General features: G+C 41.7%; 1 protein-coding gene across 1 annotated transcript in view; it reads left to right on the top strand.

Moving 5' to 3' along the window:
* KLHL15 (kelch like family member 15) overlaps positions 1 to 21895 on the top strand; it is a 49137-nt gene that overhangs the window by 19932 nt on the left and 7310 nt on the right. The window contains exon 3 of the mRNA XM_025373623.1: positions 1147 to 1858. Coding sequence (XP_025229408.1) covers positions 1154 to 1858 — 705 coding nt within the window. The 5' untranslated portion in view covers positions 1147 to 1153. The remainder of the gene's footprint in view (positions 1 to 1146; positions 1859 to 21895) is intronic.

Below are 21895 nucleotides of genomic sequence, written 5' to 3'. Positions count from 1 at the left end.
AATAATAAGCCTAGATAGAAAAACCTTATATGTACAACTTGGCTATTTATTTGAATATTTCCTTTAGGTAAATTTCTAGGAGTTTTCAGGTATACTTTTTAGTTTCATTTTTGTCTCTTTTCTCATAATTTAGTGTTTGGCTGTGAAATCCTTTTTATGTTGCTAATTTTGGAACATATTTAAAGTATATTTGATTAACAGTATGAAATCAATGGAATAGGCATATATTATTTGTAAGATAACAATTTACCATTGTTTGACATATATATGTGTGTGTGCGCATATATATTTTTATGTATATATATTTATTTATTTATTTATTTTTATTTTTTATTTTTTTTTTTTGAGACGGAGTCTCGCTCTGTCTCCCAGGCTGGAGTGCAGTGGCGTGATCTCGGCTCACTGCAACCTCCACCTCCCGAGCTCAAGCGATTCTCCTGTCTTAGTCTCCTGAGTAGCTGGGACTACAGGTGCATGCCACCACACCTGGCTGCTTTTTGTATTTTTAGTAGAGTCGGGGTTTCACCATATTGGTCAGGCTGGTCTTGAACTCCTGACCTCAGGTGATCCACCCACCTCAGCCTCCCAAAGTGCTGGGATTACAGGTGTGAGCCACCGCGCTTGCCTGACATATGTACATATTTTTAAGAGATAGGGTGTTGCTCTGTTGCCCAGGCTGGAGTGCAGTGGTGCTATGATAGCTCACTGTAGCCTCAAACTCGTGGGCTCAAGGGATTCTCCCACCTCAGCCTCTGAAGTAGCTGGGGCTGCTGGCAGTGTGCCACCATGCCCAGCTACTTTTTATTACTATTATTGTTATTTCGTAGAGACAGAGATTTGCCATCTTGCCCAGGCTGGTCTCCAACTCCTGGGCTCAAGCGATCTTCCTGCCTTGGCCTCCCCAAGTGCTGGGGTTACAGGCATGAACTATTGATGTATCTTTAATAGATTCTTTTCCTTAGGTAGGAAAGCCAAAAACATTAGTCTGCAAACCTTCAGTTTGTCTTCTCCCAAAGGACTTGTACATTTTGGACTTAGGTAGTGGAATTGAGATAATAGCAAAAATTGTTAAAACTCCAAGTTAATATTCTCTTCTGAATGCATGGAAGTGTTTAACATTGTTGTCTTTGATTACTTTTTTTCCAGGTGATTCATGGCAGGGGACGTGGAAGGATTCTGTTCCTCCATCCATGACACCAGTGTCTCTGCTGGGTTCAGAGCACTGTATGAGGAGGGATTGCTTCTTGATGTCACTCTGGTTATTGAAGATCATCAGTTCCAGGCCCATAAAGCACTCTTGGCCACCCAGAGTGACTACTTCAGAATTATGTTTACTGCAGACATGAGGGAACGAGATCAGGACAAAATTCATTTAAAAGGTCTAACAGCTACTGGTTTCAGCCACGTCCTGCAATTTATGTACTACGGTACTATAGAGCTGAGTATGAATACCGTTCATGAGATTCTTCAGGCAGCCATGTATGTTCAACTTATAGAAGTGGTGAAGTTCTGCTGCTCTTTTCTCTTAGCGAAGATCTGCCTAGAAAATTGTGCAGAAATTATGAGACTCTTAGATGATTTTGGCGTAAACATCGAGGGAGTCAGGGAGAAGTTGGACGCCTTTCTGCTAGACAACTTTGTGCCACTCATGTCTAGGCCTGACTTTCTGTCCTATCTGAGCTTTGAGAAGCTCATGTCTTATTTGGATAATGATCATCTGAGCAGGTTCCCAGAGATAGAGCTGTATGAGGCTGTGCAGTCTTGGCTGCGGCATGATAGAAGACGCTGGAGACATACCGATACCATCATTCAGAATATCCGGTTTTGCTTGATGACCCCAACCAGCGTTTTTGAGAAGGTTAGTGTGTTTGAAAGCAATAGACGGTACTCATCATTTAGTTAAGGCAGTGTATGTCTTTATAGATAAGATTCACAGACTTAGTTAGGAGCCAAGAATGAATAACTTATAAGAGTACTTTATGTGTAAGAAGCCTGATTTGTTGTGCATTTAGGTTTTCTAAAATACATTTTGTGGGTGAAAGATAAACCACGTAGGTAGTAGAATAGTTTTATTTTAAAAGTACTTTAAAAGTTGAAGCATAATTATTTTATGCAAAATATTACATGTTTGCTGTAGCTTTTCATTTCACAAATTAAATCAGAACCGAGTCAGACTAGATCTCTTTTTAAAAATAAATTTAAGTAATACATGCAGAAATTGGCATTGAGAAGAGTTCTGCATGGTATACATTAATAGAGTTTCTTATTCTTCTAAAATATAGCAAGGACATACAAAATAGCTCTTGAAAACCAGTAGGCCCTAATGGTGATTTTCTTCCCTACTCTTACTTTCTGGTTTTCCCTGTTCTACTGTGAATAGTAACTAAATTTGACAATGAAAACATGTTATGTGTCTAAAAACATCATTTTGGCATTTCTAAACAAGTAGACTATAAATCCTCTGTCTACATTGATCAACCATCCCTGGGCACATTTTACCATCTCTTAAAAATAGTCTTTCTCTGAAACAGCCTTGCCCTTTTTTTGCATGTAAGCATGTTCATTTTTATATCAGAGTTTCACTTGTGATCCTTTCTTGCCCAAAGGTCATAGAGCAGTTTTAGTAATTGCTTAATAACTTAATTGGTTTCTAATCACATGGTTACCTCTGGGGCTCTGTTTACTTCTTGCATCTTCTCTTTTTTCTAGAAAGCACACTGAAAACTTGGTTGGTCACCTTTCATGTTAAATAGTTCCTCAGCTTTAGTTATTAGACCTGGTTATAAAAATATCTGCAAAGGAGGGTTGTTTATGCCATTTGAAAAATAAACCCATTTGCGCCTTTGAATAACAGCAGCCTGACATTTTTTTTCCTCCAAAATGCTGTGAAACTGAGAATTCAGTTTTGTGGATTTTTATCTTTTATTCTCAGAATGTATTGATATAGCAAAAATAATTGAAACTAAAGTATGTGTGTGTATATATATATAATGTTTTTTAAAATTTGAGATGGAGTCTTGCTCTGTCGCCCAGGCTAGAGTGCGGTGGTGCGATCTCGGCTCACTGCAAACTCCGCCTCCCGGGTTCAAGCGATTCTCTTGCCTCAGCCTCCCGAGTAGCTGGGATTACACAGGTGCCCGCCACTGCGCCTGGCTAATTTTTGTGTTTTTTAGTAAAGACAGGGTTTAACCATCTTGGCCAGGCTGGTCTCGAACTCCTGACCTCATGATCCACCTGCCTCGGCCTCCCAAAGTGCTGGGATTACAGGCATGAGCCACCCCCCGCCCAGCCAAGAATATATTTCTTAATTATTTTTGGTTTAGTGATAATCAGCCCCACATCAATTATGTAAATCATTTGTCTCTGATGTTTTGATTTTTTTTTTCCTTTTGTTTTTATTGCTCTCTTTCCCTGGGGAATCCTGTTTTGTTTTGGGTTTTTTTTTGGTTTTTGGTTTTTGGTTTTGAGATGGAATCTCACTCTCGCCCAGGCTGGAGTGCAGTGGTGTAATCTCGGCTCACTGCAGCCTCCACCTCCTGGGTTCCAGCGATTCTTCTGCCTCAGCCTCCCGAGTAGCTGGGATTACAGGTACCCACCACCACGCCTGGCTAATTTTTGTGTGTTTTTAGTAGAGACGGGGTTTCACCATCTTGGCCAGGCTCGTCTCAAACTCCTGGCCTCAAGTCATCCACCCGCCTCGGCCTCCCAAATTGCTGGGATTACAGGCATGAGACACTGTACCTGGCCCCTGTTTTGTCTTTATACATTAAATGCAAATTCTTTCCCACTACTAGAACAAAACCCCTCCAACCTCAGTCTAGATGGAAGGTACTATGAAATAAAAGGTGAGATTTTCCCTCTTGTCAGACAATATGATAGATAATTGATAGCAGTAGATTTTCTTTTTTTGAGATGGAGTCTCGCTCTGTCACCCAGGCTGGAGTGCAGTGGCGCTATCTCGGCTCACCGCAACCTCTGTCTCCCAGGCTCAATCGAATCTCATGCCTCAGCCTCCTGAGTAGCTGGGATTACAGGCGTGAGTTACCGTGCCCGGCCATAGTAAATTATTTTAAGTGCTGAGCTTCAAAGCCTTCTTATAGTCCAGTGATCAGTTCAAGGCAAACAAAAGTGACAGTAGCTGAAAATTAACACTAGACTATCAGGTAATTTTGCAAATTGTAAAAAACGTCAGTTATAACTACTGGTGGATTCCTTTGGCATGTGCAGCATAGGAGGTGGTTATTACCCATTGGCCAGACATTGGGAGTTATCAGAATAAACATGTTGTTAAGGCTTCCTTCTGGAATTATTTTCTTAGGAAAATTTAGTAAGGACCTAGCCACAGAGAGATAATTGTTTTTTGTTTTTGTTTTTGTTTTTATTTTTGGAGACAGGGTCTCGCTCTGTCACCCAGGCTGGAGTGCAGTGGCACGATCATGGCTCACTACAGCCTCCCTCTCCTGGGTTCAGGTGATCCCCCCACGTCAGTCTCTGAGTAGGTGGGACTGCAGGTATGCATAACCATGCCTGGCTAATTAAAACAAATTTTTTTTTTTAAGAAGTAGGGTCTCACTATGTTGCCCAGGCTGTTCTCAAACTCCTGGCCTGAAGTGATTCTCCCAACCTGGCCTCCCAAAGTGTTGGGAGATATGAGCCACCATGCCTGGCCTATGTCTCTCTTAATCTATGAGGATGTTCAAACATACAAAAAGTCGAGTAAATAATATAATGACCACTTGTACAGCTATCACTTAGATTCAAGATTAAGTGTTAACATTTGCTGTATTTGCTTCATATCGATTTTTTTCTGGGTCGAACATTTGAAAATAAGTTATAAATATCATGACACCTCCTCCTAAATACTTAACTAAGCGTAAGAACTTTTTCCTACTTAAGTACAATACTAAAATACTATTCTACCTAGGAAAATTAGCAAGACCCTAATATGGTTATCTAATCTTTCTTCATCTAGAACAGTTCTTCGCTCTTTTTTTTTTTGAGACCAGACCACCAGTTGCCTCAGTGTGTCCTACATTCTGGATGTCTCTGATAACTTCCTTGTGTTGGTGTTAACTTCTTCTATTCCCTTTATTTCCTACTAACACATCTTTTTAGCACCATGTTTTTCAGGAACAGTTACAGGAAAATGTTGACTGCCAGAGAAAAACTTGGAAAACTACTCTAATCAAAGTAGCTAAGTAGTTTCTATGAACTTTGTATTATGAAGCAAAGTAGCCCAATTCTAGGACTAAAATCAAGAATTTTGTTCATACTATTCGGTATTAGGTTTCTTTTCGATTCCTAAAATCTCCCTCTTTTTGATTTAGAACACTTCCATTTAATGTATTGGGATTAAAACTAGCTAAAGTGTCAGTGACTCTTGAACTGCATTGTTCAATATAGTCGTCACTTGTGGCTCTTGAACACTTGAAATGTGGCTACTCTGAATTGAGATTTCAAAGACTAAGATGATAAAATGAATGTAAATTACCTCAATAATTTTTACATTGATTACATGTTGAGATTATATTTTGGATATATTGAGTTCAACAACTATATTATTAAAATCAACTTCACCTTTAAAATGTGGCTACTAGAAAATGTAAAAATTGCATCTTTGATTCACATTTGTGGCTCAGATTCTATTTTTATCTCACAGCCCTGCTCTAGAAGTTAAGATGTGTTGTTCAGTAGAAACTGTCTGAATGTGCATACGGTAAATAGCCTTTCTCACATACTTAACCCTTCTCCCAGATTTCTAGCCTTTAGAAACGTTATGTACAGTTAGTGTTAAATGAACTTTAACCTACCTGATGATTCTGTGGATTGGCTGGTGAAGATAACTGTTACTGAGTATAGCATCTTTTTGTCAGGATCCACCACGCACGGCTAATTTTGTATTTTTGTAGAGATGGGGTTTCTCCACGTTGGTCAGGCTAGTCTCAAACTCCTGACCACAGGTGATCCGCCTACCTCAGCCTCGGAAAGTGCTGGGATTACAGGCATGAGCCACCGTATCTGGCTGGAGATTCTTTATTCTTCCTTTGGTAGTAACAGATTTGAGCAGTGACTTAATAGTGTAGGGAAGGGGGCATTCTGCCTTTACCCAAGGAAAAGCCCCCATTCGTTCTAGGGACTCAAGTCATGTGCTCTAGCTGTGCTGAAATCTTTGGGTTTATCCTTCTGCGGTATCTATGTAGTCCTCTACTGGATTTTCTCCTTAGGTGAGATAAGATTGTCTTAACTTTTTTTTTCTTTTTTTTAGTATACTTTTTTTCTTTTTTAATATTTAATATTTTTTTGTAGAGATAGGGTCTCACCTATGTTGTTCAGGCTGATCTTGAGCTGGCCTCAAGTGATCCTGCTGCCTCGGCCTCCCAAAGTGCTGGAATTATAGATGTGAGCCACCGTGCCTGGCCAGATTGTCTTAATTTTTGTACTAAGTATTCTGTGGAACCATCCCTGAAGAGGCCAAGGCTTCCAAATTTCCTGAGTTCCTTAGAGGCAGCAATACTCTTTATCTGAACACTATGTGCGCGCACGCACACACACATACATTTATGCTACGTCATGCACTGAGTGCTCTACTGTACATACAGGTAGCATCTACATGTTATCCCCATTTTGTAGATAAGGAAACAGGCACAGAAAGGTTAAGGATCTTACTCCAGACCAAGTGGCACTGTCTAGGCTGAAAGCCAGGGCAGCTTGCTTCCCAATCTGGGACTTCCTGTTACAGCTAATAGAATAGGGAGAAGACCCTAAAGTGCCAGAAGCATGCTGTTAACCTGTGGCCCAGCCTGGGTCATTCAGAAGTTGTTACAAAGCTATGAAAATTCTAAGCTGTTTACATTAACAAAACATAGCCTAAGGGGCAGGTGTATGTTACAGAGTTGTAAAAATTCTAAGTGTTTACATGAGCAAAACATAGCTGAAGAGCCAGGAAGGGTGGCTTATGCCTATAATTCCAGCACTTTGGGAATCCTAGGCAGGAGGATCATTTGAGCCCAGGAGTTGGGGACCAGCCTAGGCAACATAGGCAAACCTGTCTCTACAAGAAATTTAAAAATTAGTTGGTTGTGGTGGTGCATGCCTGTAGTCCCAGCTACTGGGGAGTTTGAGGTGGGAGGATTGCTTGAGCCGGAGAGGTCGAGGTTGCAGTGAGCCATGGTTGTGCCACTGCATTCCAGCCTGGGTGATAAAGTGAGAACCTGTTCCTCCCTACCCCCCCCCCAAAAAAAAGAAAACATAGCCTAGGAAATTTAATGGCACTGAAAAAATATATATAAAGTGTGGGAAAACTTCGATATGAAAGCACAAATCTTGGGTTTTCACTGAAATAATCAAATTGAAATTTTACGGATCTTGTCCTTTTGACATAGTTATTTAAGGGTTTTTAATGACTCATTTGATCTATAGTGGATTCCTAGTTTTAAAACTAGACTACAGTTTCAGTTTTTACTTACGGAAATGTCTATGGCATGTATTTTTTACTAGCTCTGATGGTCTTTGCACATGTTAACAGATAAGGCCTGACATTTGTCATTCTGAATTTCAGTGATACGAAGATTTAAATAGTTGAAACTGCTTTCTTTGGTCTTTGGTTTTTAAAAAACAATTATTGTTTTATTGAAAACATTGTATGAAGTAAATGTATATTTGGCAAAATGCATATTATACCTGACTTTTATTTATTTATTTTTGTTTTTATTTATTTATTTTTTCTTTTGAGACCAAGTCTAGCTCTGTCACCCAGACTGGAGTGCAGTAGCGCGATCTCAGTTCACTGCAAGCTCCGCCTCTCGGGTTCACGCCATTCTCCTGCCTCAGCCTCCCGAGTAACTGGGACTACAGGTGCCCGCCACCACGCCCTGCTAATTTTTTTGGAGATACATATTTTTTCCTTTTTTTTTTTTTTTTTTTTTTTGAAACGGAGTCTCGCTCTGTCTCCTAGGCTGGAGTGCAATGGGGTGATCTTGGCTCACTGCAACCTTCGCCTCCCAGGTTCAAGCGATTCTCCTGCCTCAGCCTCCCGAGTAGCTGGAATTGCAGGCATGTGCCATCACATCCTGCTAATTTTTGTGTTCTTAGTAGAGACGGGGTTTTGCCATGTTGGCCAGGCTGGTCTCAAACTCCTGACCTCAAGTGATCTGCCCACCTTGGCCCCCCAAAGTGCTGGGATTACAGGCGTGAGCCACCGCTTCCAGCCTATACGACTTTTTGTGCATAAAGTATTTTTTAAAGAAAATTGTTAAATTATTCATTAAAATACCCATATGTTGATTCTCTAGTACAGTGACATTTTAATATTTTTGAACCCAGGGTATCTTCAGTATCATAAATATGCATAAGGTAAGATTCATCATCCCAATGATCCCCTTAGACATTGTATTAATATGTAAAATACAGTGTCTTCATAATCATAAAATCTTTCAATCTCTCAAAGGGAAAGAAATCTATTTTAAATCCTATAAAGAGAAAAAACACATTAGTTCAGCTTTGTATTTAGGATTTTATAGTTCATTTTTCATTGGCTATTAAGGAAATAGATTATATAGAAGTATTCTGCTTTAAATAAAGCCATCATGCTTATTCAAAATATTTTATTTTATAAACTGGCTCATGATAGACCCCCGAATGTACTTTTTCCCCCTGTCTGTTAAATGTAATTCAGTATATCCCCCCAAAATTGGATTTCCGTAACTTACAGAGATTTTGTTAGGAGAATATTCACAACTTTGAGATAATTTTGATAAGTGATAAAGATGACTTCACTATTTCGGAAAACCTAAGCATCTGTAAAAATTAATGCCTCAGGAAAGCTTTTTATTTATTTATTTATTTATATATTTTTTTGAGATGGAGTCTTACTCTGTTGCCCAGGCTGGAGTGCAGTAGTGTGATCTCAGCTCACTGCAACCTCCGCCTCCCGGGTTCAAGCAAGTCTCTTGCCTAAGCATCCCTAGTAGCTGGGATTACAGGTGTGCACCACCACACCCAACTAATTTTTGTATTTTTAGTAAAGACGGGGTTTTACCCATGTTGGCCAGGCTGGTCTCGAACTCCTGACCTCGGATGATCCATCCACCTCGGCCTCCCAAAGTGCTGGGATTAACAGGTGTGACCCACCGTGCCTGGCCGGAAAAGCTTTTTAACATTAAAAAATATATATATCTAATTTAGGGAGCAGAATTAGTTTTTTCTGTTGTTGTTTTTTTGAGACAGGTTCTCGCTCTGTCACCTGGGCTCAAGCGATCCTCCCACCTCAGCCTCCCAAGTAGCTTGGACTACAGGTGCACACGACCATGCCTGGCTAATTTTTTGTAGACATGGAGTTTTGCCATGTTGCCCAAGCTGAATATGTGGCTTTAAGTGCTACATTTTAAAATGAGGATTAGGTGTCTTGGACTCACCTTGAAACTGACAGAACTAAAAAATGACAAATTAGGCATCCAAAGTACACATTACTTAGAATGCAGTAGCTCTCACAACTGGTCTTCACAAAACACTAATAATCTTCCACATATTTTCTCTATGAGCATAGTTGATCTATATAGTATTAACAATAGCCTATGACACATAAGGACATATATTGTTCTTAATATAATCTCATGCTTAGGTGGTATGCTGTTCTGGTTAATTGAGGCACAACCCATTTGGTAAATGAAACTGCCTGGGCAAAGCCACATCTATGTAAAGTGTAGGTGCTGTATGCCCCTCCAGAATTCCTTCACTTAGGCATTGGAACATGTTTTGACTAATCCAGCACTTGACCAATGCAAAATTTCTGTCCAGGAACCAAACTGTCACCTGCAGTGTTACCATAATTTAGCCAAAAACTCTTTGGAGAAAAACAGTTCATTTATATCTAATGACTTCAGCTAGAGCCAGATAAATCTAGAGAAGTAGAAATTTCCCTCTAACCCTCAGTTTTTAAGAAGTACATGAGAAATATAAGCTCTCAGTTTTAGAAGTACGTGAGAAATATAAGCAGTGCTGTGTTTGACAGTAACAAACTTTTTTAAATTATTTATTTATTTTGAGATGGAGTCTCACAGGCTGCAGTGCAGTGGTGCAATCTCGGCTCACCGCAACCTCCAACTCGCTGGTTCAAGCGATTCTCCTGCCTCAGCCTCCTGAGTAGTAGCTGGGGTTACAGGTGGGCACCACCATGCTCTGCTAATTTTTGTATTTTTAGTGGAGACAGGGTTTCACCATGTTGGCCAGGCTGGTCTCGATCTCCTGACCTCGTGATCCGCCCTCCTCAGCCTCCCAAAGTGCTGGGATTACAGGTGTGAGCCACCGCACCCAGCTGGGCCAACTTTTTTAAAGATAGTAACCTGTATTTCAAATGTGAAATTTGATTCGAATTTCTAATAAGCTTGAGTTGTTTTTGAAAAAGTTTCAGATCTCCTTCAGATATCAGATAATACACAGCTAGAACTTGAAATTGCTTAAATTAACAACTCACCTCTTGGAGTGAAAGCATAGAGATGAGCAGGTTTTCTGTTAGAAACTAGGTCAGTGGGTTAAGTGTACTTTCTCAGTTAACTTAATGTCTTTTTCTGCATCAGACTCCTTTTTGCCAACTCCTCCCCAACCCCATGGACTTGGAAGACTGTAATTAATGCATGTTCAGTTCTTTAGAAATCACGCAAGGTGTTTTTCTTCTCTGAAGTTTTCTGCCTTTTATGTGTAGATGTAGAGTGCTCTTATTTTCTGCCTTTTACTTGCATTCACTCCAGATTCACAGATTCCTGAAGAGTGCCTGTAATCTAGGTGTTGACTATATTAGTGTCCTAGGAAAGATAGGATCTTGGGGAGTGTATTAGACAAACAGGAACCTGTAGAAAATCGGAGTGTAAAAATTCAGTCTTACTTGCTGATTCTCTTTTTAAATAAAAGATAGATGAAAACAAGCATAGGACAGTTGGAAATTAAAAAGGAAGGTGTGGAACAGGGACAGCTTTGTTGACATTTAAAAGAAGAAAACCGTGGCCAGGCGCGGTAGCTCAAGCCTGTAATCCCAGCACTTTGGGAGGCCGAGGTGGGCGGATCACCTGAGGTCAGGTGTTTGATACCAGCCTGGCTAGCATGGTGAAACCCCATCTCTACTAAAAATACAGAAAAATTAGCTGAGTGTGGTGGCAGACGCCTGTAATCCCAGCTACACGGGAGACTGAGGCAGGAGAAGTCGCTTGAACCCAGGAGGCGGAGGTTGCAGTGAGCCGAGACCTCGCCATTGCACTCCAGCCTGGACAAGAGTGAAACTCTGTCTCAAAAGAAAAATTTTTTTTTAAATGAGAAAACTCTTTTAAGAAATTGGAAGGAAAAAGCAGATGATAAGCAGAAATTGAAGAGGATCAGAGAGTCTGGAAATGACTGGAGAAAAGGTTTGGAGCAGGAAAGGAAGAAGGGGGAAGTATTATGAGTTAAGTTTTATTTTCAAATTTATTATTCAGAAAATATTATTTGTGTAATAGGTAAGCATTGTTCATTGAAAAGTTAGTTTTAGGATGAAACCTTTACTTGGCTTTCCTGTTCTATCATAAATAGGAAAAAAAATTCCTTATAAGTTGTGAATTCTAGAACTTAGTTGTACTATCTAAATATTAGTATAACCAGAAAATAAAAAGATGGTTCTAAGTCTTTTTTAAAAATACATTACTAGGCCTGGTGCGGTGGCTCACGCCTGTAATCCCAGCACTTTGGGAGGCCGAGGCGGGCGGATCATGAGGTCAGGAGATCGAGACCATCCTGGCTAACACAGTGAAACCCCATCTCTACTAAAAAATACAAAAAATTAGCTGGGCGTAGTGACGGGTGCCTGTAGTCCCAGCTACTCGGGAGGCGGAGGCTGGAGAATGGCGTGAACCCAGGAGGCGGAGCTTGCATTGAGCCGAGATTGCACCACTGCACTCCAGCCTGGGCGACAGAGCAAGACTCCGTCTCAGAAGGCACGGTGGCACACGCCTGTAATCCCAGCACTTTGGGAAGCCAAGGCGGACGGATCACAAGGTCAGGAGTTCAAGACCAGCCTGACCAACATGGCGAAACCCCGTCTCTACTAAAAATACAAAAATTAGCTGGGCCATGGTGGCACGTGCCTATAATCCCAGCTACTTAGGAGGCTGAGGCAAGAGAATCGCTTGAACCTGGGAGGCGGAGGTTGCAGTGAGCTGAGATTGTGCCACTGCACTCCAGTCTGGGTGACAGAGCGAGACTCCGTCTCAAAACAAAAAAAATAACAAAAAAAGGCCGGGCGCGGTGGCTCAAGCCTGTAATCCCAGCACTTTGGGAGGCCGAGACGGGCGGATCACGAGGTCAGGAGATCGAGACCATCCTGGCTAACACTGTGAAACCCCGTCTCTACTAAAAAATACAAAAAACTAGCCGGGCGCAGTGGCGGGCGCCTGTAGTCCCAGCTACTCGGGAGGCTGAGGCAGGAGAATGGCGTGAACTCGGGAGGCGGAGCTTGCAGTGAGCTGAGATCCGGCCACTGCACTCCAGCCTGGGCGACAGAGCCAGACTTTGTCTCAAAAAAAAAAAAAAAAACAAAAAACAAAAAAAATTATGTTCTACATTTGAGGTTTGTTAAGGTTTTTTGTTTGTTTTTTGGTAGGGATGGAGTTTTGCCATGTTGTCTTGGCTGGTCTCAACTCCTGGCATCAAGCCATGCTCCCATCTCAGCCTCCCAAAGTGCTGGGATTACAGGCATGAGCCATGGCACTTGGCTGAGGCTTGTTAGTTTCTTTTTCTAAAATTAAAAAAAAAAAAAAAAAAAAAAAAAGGTTTTTTTTGTTTTTTTTTTTGTTTTTTTTGGAGACAGAGTCTCACTCTGTTGCCCAGGCTGGAGTAGAATGGCACAATCTCAGCTCCCTGCAACCTCCATCTCCCGGGTTCATGTGATTCTCCTGCCTCAGCCTCCCAAGTAGCTGGGACTACAGGTGCACACCACCACGCCTGGGTAATTTTTGTATTTTTAGTAGAGATGTGGTTTCACCATGTTGGCCGGGCTGGTCTTGAACTCCTGAGCTCAGGTGTTTGCCCACCTCCCAAAGTGCTGAGTATATAGGCGTGAGCCACCCTGCCTGACCAGAAATTGTATTTTTTTAGAGATGAGGTCTTGGTTTGTCACCCAGGCTGCAGTGCAGTGGCACCATCATCGCTCACTGCTGCCTTGAATCCCTGGGCTCAAGTGGTCCTCCCACCTCGGCCTCCTGAGTAGCTGGGACTACAGGGGCACACCACTATGCCCAGCTTTTTAAGTTTCTAATAGTGTTATATTACTATTGCACTGAAATTGGAAGGAAATTAGATTTTGTAAGCACATTTATTTTTTAAATATTTTTTACTCTCTAGAAGGGTTGAAGGGATAGAGAACATTACCAAATTGTGCTGAAACTCTTAGAATCTTGCCCTGTGGGGGTGTCTCTCCCTCACCCCTATTTACCCTGGTCACTTTACTTCTGAAGTTCAGTTCACTTTTGACTTTGCCTGCTTGGAGAGAAGAGGGTGAGTAAATTCTTACTACAATTTGTCTTTATTTACCATTTGGTATTTGACTATAAATACAGTATTACTGAAAGGATTTGTGCTTAGCATGAACTGATTTTTCATAGCTTTATCCTTGGTCATTAACTCAGTTTTTCAGGACAAAGGGATTAATTAAAGGCATATTGCACCTAGCTTTTTTTGTGATGATTTTGTTTTACGTGAATCAATATAAGCTTTAGTTCTGAGCAAGATTTTACAAATAAAGACATCTTATACCAGGGTAGATAGTTTTGCAATATAGCAAACATCTAAACATGCAATGTAGGAACATCTAAAGACTGTTCCATGTTTTACTGAGAATCAAAATTATATCAAATGTAGCTGACACAGGGGTTTTTGTTTGTTTGTTTGTTTTGTTTTGTTTTGTTTTTTGAGATGGAGTCTCCCTCTGTTGCCCAGGCTGGAGTGCAGCGGTGCAATCTCGGCTCACTGCAACCTCTGCCTCCCAGGATTAAACAATTCTCCTACCTCAGCCTCCTGAGTAGCTGGGATTACAGGTGCCCCCACCACTCCCAGCTAATTTTTGTATTTTTAGCAGAGACAGGGTTTCGCCATGTTGGCCAGGCAGTCTCGAACTCCTGACCTCATGATACGCCCGCCTGGCCTCCCAAAGTGTTGGGATTACAAGCGTGAGCCACCGCACCCAACCTGATATGGTTTATTTCAGCATTAAAGCACCACGATAGTAACTACTTGGGAAGATTGCATCATGGTGGAGAGGAGATAAAACTGACAACCAAGACTCAGTCTTGATTACCTCTTTTATAGTGCCAGGCACCATCTTAAGTTCAGGAATTGCTCCCCAACTCCCACCTCTTCTGATAAACTAATAAAGGGTATTTTGTTTCTTTGACTTAATATATTGGATATTTTAAAAATTATTTTGTGGCCGGGCGTGGTGGCTCATGCCTGTAATCCCAGCATTTTGGGAGGCCGAGGCAGGCGGATCACCTGAGGTTAGGAGTTTGAGACCAGCCTGGCTAGAGTGGTGGAACCCCGTTTCTACTAAAAATACAAAAAATTAGCCGGGCATGGTGGCATGTGCCTGTAATCCCAGCTACTCAGGAGACTGAGGCAGGAGAATCCATTGAACCCAGGAGGTGGAGGTTGCAGTGAGCCAAGGTTGCACCATTGCACTCCAGCCTGGGCAACAAGTGAAATCTGCCTCAAAAAAAAAATTTTCTTTTTTTTTTCCCAAAAAGTGTATCTTAAATTGGCTGGCTAGGCTGGGCACGGTGGCTCACGCCTGTAATCCCAGCACTTCGGGAGGCTGAGGCAGGCAGATCATGATGTCAGGAGTTCAAGACCAGCCTGACCACATGGTATTCAAATTCTTTTTTTTTTTTTTGAGACGGAGTCTCGCTGTGTCGCCCAGGCTGGAGTGCAGTGGCGCGATCTCGGCTCACTGCAAGCTCCGCCTCCCGGGTTCACACCATTCTCCCGCCTCAGCCTCCGAGTAGCTGGGACTACAGGCGCCCGCCACCTCGCCCGGCTAGTTTTTTTTTGTATTTTTAGTAGAGACGGGGTTTCACCATGTTAGCCAGGATGGTCTCGATCTCCTGACCTCGTGATCCACCCGCCTCGGCCTCCCAAAGTGCTGGGATTACAGGCTTGAGCCACCGCGCCCGGCCAGTATTCAAATTCTTAAGTTTTAAAGGTAATTTGTATATACCTTCCTTAATTTTGAGAGAATTAAAATGTAACTTGCAATATAATTAAAATAGGGATTTCCACAGACTTTACTATTTGATGAAAAAATCTGGAATTAAAAAAATATAGACTCTGGCTACAGTCTAGAATTATTTTAGGATTTTAGCCAGCCTTTTTTATTTTCTTTTTTTTTTTTTTGAGACAGAATCTCGCTCTGTTGTCCTGGCTGGAATGCAGTGGCGTGATCTTGGCTCACCACAACTTCCACCTTCCGGATTCAAGCGATTCTCCTGCCTCAGCCTCCCGAGTAGCTGGGGTTACAGGCGCACGCCAACATGCCTGGCTAATTTTTGTATTTTTAGTAGAGACGGGGTTTCACTATGATGTAACATTTTGACACTGAATGGAGAAACATGACATTTTTCCCCAGCAGTAATGGCTAGTTATTTCTTTAACTTTGTGTGTGTGTGTGTGTGTGTGTGTGTGTGTATGCGTGTGTGCGTGTGTGTATACCTATTTACAGGAACTGTATTCAAAATTATTTCTCACACTTCATTGTCAACTATATGCATACGTGCATACACAATTAACATTAAAATAAAAGATGTTTAGATGAAATAGCCAATTTACATTTTCAGGCAGGGCATGGTGGCTCATGCGTGTAATCCCAGCACTTTGGGAGGCCGAGGTGGGAAGAACACTTGAGCTCAGGATCTTAAGACCAGCCTGGGTAGTATAGTGAGACCTAATCTCTATTTTATTAAATAATCAGTAAATTTAAAAAATCTTTTTTCAGACCACTGAAATTATATGTATAATTATATAATATATTCAGAATAAGACAAAATGTTTTTCATTATACAATTTTTTTAAGTATCAAAGCAACAAAAGTGGTAACATTATTCTTTCCAAGCTTAAAAACATGACAGTTATTTAATCCTATGAAAGGCAAAGGAAAGTAATTCAGATCATGAAAGAAATGTCATTCTTTCCATACCTCTTTGAGAGTACCTGATATACAGATAGTTAAACTGTTATGTGAGAAATGAAGGATGGGAGAAGTGCCTTCTAAAGATGAGCCATGTACGAGCCACGTACTGTTCTACAGTTTTCTTTTTTTTTTTTTTTTTTTGAGACGGAGTCTCGCTCTGTCGCCCAGGCTGGAGTGCAGTGGCACGATCTCGGCTCACTGCAAGCTCCACCTCCCGGGTTCACGCCATTCTCCCGCCTCAGCCTCCGACTAGCTGGGACTACAGGCGCCCGCCACCACGCCCGGCTAGTTTTTTGTATTTTTAGTAGAGATGGGGTTTCACCATGTTAGCCAGGATGGTCTCGATCTCCTGACCTCGTGATCCGCCCGCCTCGGCCTCCCAAAGTGCTGGGATTACAGGCTTGAGCCACCGCGCCCGGCCAGTTTTCTCATTTAACATTTTGAATATCTGTGTTAGTGCATATGGATTAACCTCACTCTTTTTCACAGCTGCATATGGTATATTACCAGAGTATATCCAACCAATGTCTTATTGATAGGTGATTGGAGTTATTCCCAGGTTTTGTGCTGTTACAAACAATAATGCAATGAGTATCCATTCTCTTGACAGTTCTTACTACAGAACTTTTTCTTACGTTGGTGTAAAATCTTCCTCTTAATGGTCCTGAAGATAGTTGCCATCTTTCTGAGTCTTCTCTTGTGTTGAAACATTCCTCACCCATTTGACCATTCTCCCTTTGGATCCCTTCACTGTCTTCCAGATGTGGTCCACTTTGTCAGTGTTTAATAGTATAGTGATATAACTTAGCACTGTCTTGGTTGTGGTTTTACCTGAATGGAGAGGGTGGGCTTGCCTATTTTCTTTTCTTTTTTTTTTCTTTTTTTGAGACAAGGTCTCACTCTGTTGCCCAGGCTGGAGTGCAGTGGCACTATCATGGCTCACTGCAACCTCACCCTGGGCTCAAGCTATTCAGTTCTCCTACTTCATCCTCCCGAGTAGTTGGGACCACAGGTGCATGCAGCCACCATGCCTAGCTATTTTTTGTATTATTATTATTTTTTTTTTTTTGTAGAGATGGGATTTCGCCATGTTGCCCAGGCTGGTGTCAAACTCCTGAGCTCAAGTGATTTGCCTGCCTCAACCTCCCAAAGTGCTGAGATTACAGGTGTGAGCCACTGTGCCCAACCAGGATTGTCTATCCTTTTACTTTAGTTTACAGTTTTGTTAGTTCCTACAGCTGCCATATCACTTTAGTTCATTTTGAGGATAGTCAGTTGAAGTTTTACATACGGAGTTCGTGGGTCCCTGGAGCACCTGATAAAAACTGTGGACTTCCAGTCACCTCACCCTACTCCCCGAATGGATTAACACACAATTATTGCTGCAATTTCAGGTGGTTCATGGGTCCCTGGTGTTTCTCTTTTCTTTATGATTAGACCTTGTTGATTACTGAAGTCATAGGTTCTCTCATTCTCTTCCAGTGCTGTTACATCATCAAAAATTAAACAGGAAACTGGGTCAGCCTTGGCATTACCCAGTGAGGTCATGCTGCCTCCAAGGGTAGGGCGCTTTTTTGTTTTGGAGGGCTATTTTTCAACAATACAGGATCTACCTCAGGCTAACCAGTTTGTAGTTCAGGAATCTGTCTGGCTTCTAGTCCTCTCCCATTCATCACAATTCCACACAGATTGCAAAAAGCAATTAAGCAGCCTTATCTACGAAGCCTCAGGATCCCAGGACATGATTTGTGAGATCCAGTGACTTGAACTTGCTGAGAATAACTAGCTAGTTTTTCTTTTTGTTCTCAACCATCTTGGATTTAAGTTTCTTCTTAGTAATTGTATTTAATCCTCAGATTAGAAAGAATAAGACATTATTAGCTGAGAATGGAAATAAAATAGGAGTAGGGTTGTTTCTCTTTGTTATTTGTTAATACATTAACCACCCCATGGGATGGGGGTGGGCTTCACTCTTCCTTTAACGTATAAAATGCCATTTATTCCATGTCTCTTACTTCGTCAAGTCACAGTTCATCCTGAGGCTTTAGCTTTATTCACTATATTCTTATAGCTCTATTTCACTCATTATAATACTTGTTTTATGTGCCCAATTTTTACCATCTGTTGTAAGTGGTTTTTTAACATCTCAATTCCAGAAAGCTCTCTGTGCAGCACATCAGATTTTTTAGATACATTCCCCTTTTCTTCCTCTTATCAGTGTATTTTGCAATTATGCAGTCAGCGTTATGCTTTTGAGAGCTTCCAAGCCTTCTTGAGCTTCCTAGCACAGTTTCTGATCTTGGAATTGATCCTAATTTTCCTTTGAAAAACTTGAAATCTGCCTATCCAATATGTGCAGCATTCTCCTTCCTTTGTTTCTTGATCTCCAAACAACATGGCTTCTTTCTGTAAAGCTTCCTCCCATTTGTACATTACCAGTCATGTTTCACCAGTGAGGATAGGTCCAAAGTAACTGTTTCTTTCATTTCTCCTCAATCTTCTGAAAGACTAAATTTTTACATAGACAAACGCATGTCATGAGAAGCACTGATTTAAGCTGAGTGACACTTTCACAAATGTCCCCTGGTCATTAGTAATAGCTAATAATAGCTGATACTTTTTGCACACTGCCACATGACAGGCACCATACTAAATCCTTTTCACGTACTCTCACTTATAGGGTTATGAATGTGTTATCCCAATAATACAGTTGAGGATATAGGCTTAAAGATATTGAGCTCTGTGCCCAAGATTGCCACAGCTCATGAGTGCCAAAGTCAGAAATTTCCTAAATTGGATCCTTAATCACCAGACATGGTGCTTAATTACCATGCTGGACAGGATTCTATTACTTGAAAACCTGTGTAGCTCTCAGACCACTGGCTGTGCACAGTAGGCACTTAAATATTTAATTTGAGGTTTATGATTCTTGCTGATTTTCAGAGTATTTCGTTTTGAGCTTCTACAACTCAATAAGAAAAAGATGAGAAAAATGGGCAAGGCACACTATTAGTCAATTTGTAGAAGAAATGAATGGAAAATGCTCGGTTTTGTTTTTTGTTTGTTTTCGGGTTTTTGTTGTTTTTTGAGATGGAGTCTTGCTATGTCACCCAGGCTGGAATGCAGTGGCATGATCTCAGTTCACTGCAACCTCCACCTCCCAGGTTCAAGCGATTGTACTGCCTCAGCCTCCCGGGTAGCTGGGATTACAGGCAGGCGCCACCACGCCCGGCTAATTTTTGTATTTTTAGTAGAGACAGGGTTTCACCATGTTGGCCAGGCTGTTCTCAAACTTCTGACCTTGTGATCCACCTGCCTCGGCCTCTCAAAGTGCTGGGATTACAGGCATGAGCCACCGCACCCAGCCTGTTTTTTTGTTTTTGTTTTTTGGAGATAGAGTTTCGCTGTTGTTGCCCAGGCTGCAGTACAATGGTGCAATCTTGGCTTACTGCAACCTCCACCTCCTGGGTTCAAGCGATTCTTCTGCTTCAGCCTCCCAAGTAGCTGGGATTACAGGCATGCACCACCACACCCAGCTTTTTTTTTTTTTTTTTTTTTTTTTTGAGACGGAGTTTTGCTCTTACTACCCAGGCTGGAGTGCAATGGTGCAATCTCAGCTCACTGCAATCTCCGCCTCCCAGGTTCAAGTGATTCTCCTGCCTCAGCCTCTTGAGTAGCTGGAGTTACAGGTACCCGCTACCATGCCCAGCTAATTTTTGTATTTTTAGTAGAGACAGAGTTTCACCATGTTAGGCTGGTCTTGAACTCCTGACCTCAGGTGTTCTATCCACCTTGGCGTCCCAAAGTGCTGGGATTACAGGTGTGAGCCACCGTGCCTGGACTGTTTTTTGTTTTTTGTTTTGTTTTGTTTTTTGAGACAGAGTCCCGCTGTGTCACCCAGGCTGGAGTATGGTGGCATGATCTCAGATCACTGCAGCCTCTGCCTCCTGGGCTCAGGTGCTCTTCCCACCTCACCCTCCCAAATAACTGGAACTATAGGCCTGCTCTACCACACCCAGCTAATTTTTGTATTTTTTGTAGAGACAGAGTTTTACAGTGTTGCCCGGGCTGGTCTCAACTCAAACTCCTGGGCTTTTAAAATCGTTTTGATAGAGAACCATTTTTGGTTTTTGTTTGTTTGTTTGTTTGTTTGTTTGTTTGTTTTGAGACGGAGTCTGGCTCTGTCGCCCAGGCTGGAGTGCAGTGGCCGAATCTCAGCTCACTGCGAGCTCCGCCTCCCAGGTTTATGCCATTCTCCTGCCTCAGCCTCCCGAGTAGCTGGGACTACAGGCGCCCGCCACCTCGCCCGGCTAGTTTTTTGTATTTTTTAGTAGAGACGGGGTTTCACCGTGCTAGCCAGGATGGTCTCGATCTCCTGACCTCGTGATCCGCCCGTCTCGGCCTCCCAAAGTGCTGGGATTACAGGCTTGAGCCACCGCGCCCGGCCTAGAACCATTTTTGAATGGCAAGAACTCTTTCTGTTTATAAATATGATATATAAAAAAACAAAGAATGCAAAAATGTTGGTGTGAGCTGTGCCCAGCCCACTTTAACTTTTTATGTGTGAAGTAAAAGTAGTAAAATGGAAGATCTTAGGTTGTTCTCACCTTTTTTCCTTTATTATATTATTTGTTTTAGTGAAGTTACTTGTTTACTAGTATTCATCATTTGCTATGATTTTTCCAGAGTTACTGTTTTTGCTAGGAAGAATTGGGCTGGATGCCCAATCACTGTGATTCATATGACTTGATTTTTTTTTTTTTTATTAAGAGCAATTCTACTGTCTTTTATTTGAGAAGGGTCATTAGGCTCATTCATTGAACATGTTGTTTTAATAAATGAGTATATAATGTAAAGATTTTTCTAAAGAATAATGGAAGCTGTGTTGTAACGTTCTGGAAATTACATGAACTTTGAAGTAAAATTGTCCTCATTCAAGGTTCAGATCACAACTCTACCAGTTGTAGTTACATAAACAATTTGGGCAAGTCACTTCACATTCTAAGCCTCAGTTTTCTTATCAGGAAAATGGGGATGGTTATTGCACTCTCACAGGAGGAATAATTGAATGTGAGATGTACATGTAAAGCACCCAGTGCAGTAACAATGTTAGTTTTTTGTTTTTTTGTTTTTTTTTTCTTCAGTTGGGACAGTCTCGCTCTGTTGCCCAGGCTGGAGTGAAGTGGTGCAATCTCAACTCACTACAACCTGCACCTCCCAGGTTCAAGCGATTCTCCTGCCTCAGCCTCCCGAGTTGCTGGGATTACAGGCGCACGCCACCACAGCCAGCTAAATTTTGTATTTTTAGTAGAGACGGGATTTCACCGTGTTGGCCAAGCTGGTCTTGAACTCCTGAGCTCAAGTAATCTGCCCGCCTTGGCCTCCCAAAGTGCTGGGATTACAGGCGTGAGCCACCGTGCCCGGCCAATGTTAGTTTTCTCTCTTATGTGATTGGACAAGGGGTTCTCAGCCTTTTTTTGTGCTGTTTACCCCTTTGCTGATCTTGTGAAGCCCATGAAAGGACCCCTTCTCAAAATAATGATTTTAATGATAAAATGCCTGATATTACAAAGGAAACCAGTTATATTGAATACAGTTATCAAAATACTTAAAACAAATTTGTGGTGCTTTTTGTTTGACCACTGTTTTGGACTAAGGTGAATAAATTAATGAATGGGCTAAAGAAAGGAAGGAGGA

This window comes from Theropithecus gelada, chromosome X, assembly GCF_003255815.1.
Source record: "Theropithecus gelada isolate Dixy chromosome X, Tgel_1.0, whole genome shotgun sequence".
NCBI classification, from domain to species: Eukaryota; Metazoa; Chordata; class Mammalia; order Primates; family Cercopithecidae; genus Theropithecus; species Theropithecus gelada.
The sequence above is the reverse complement of the archived record's forward strand: the minus strand, read 5'-3'. Positions and strand labels throughout refer to the sequence as shown.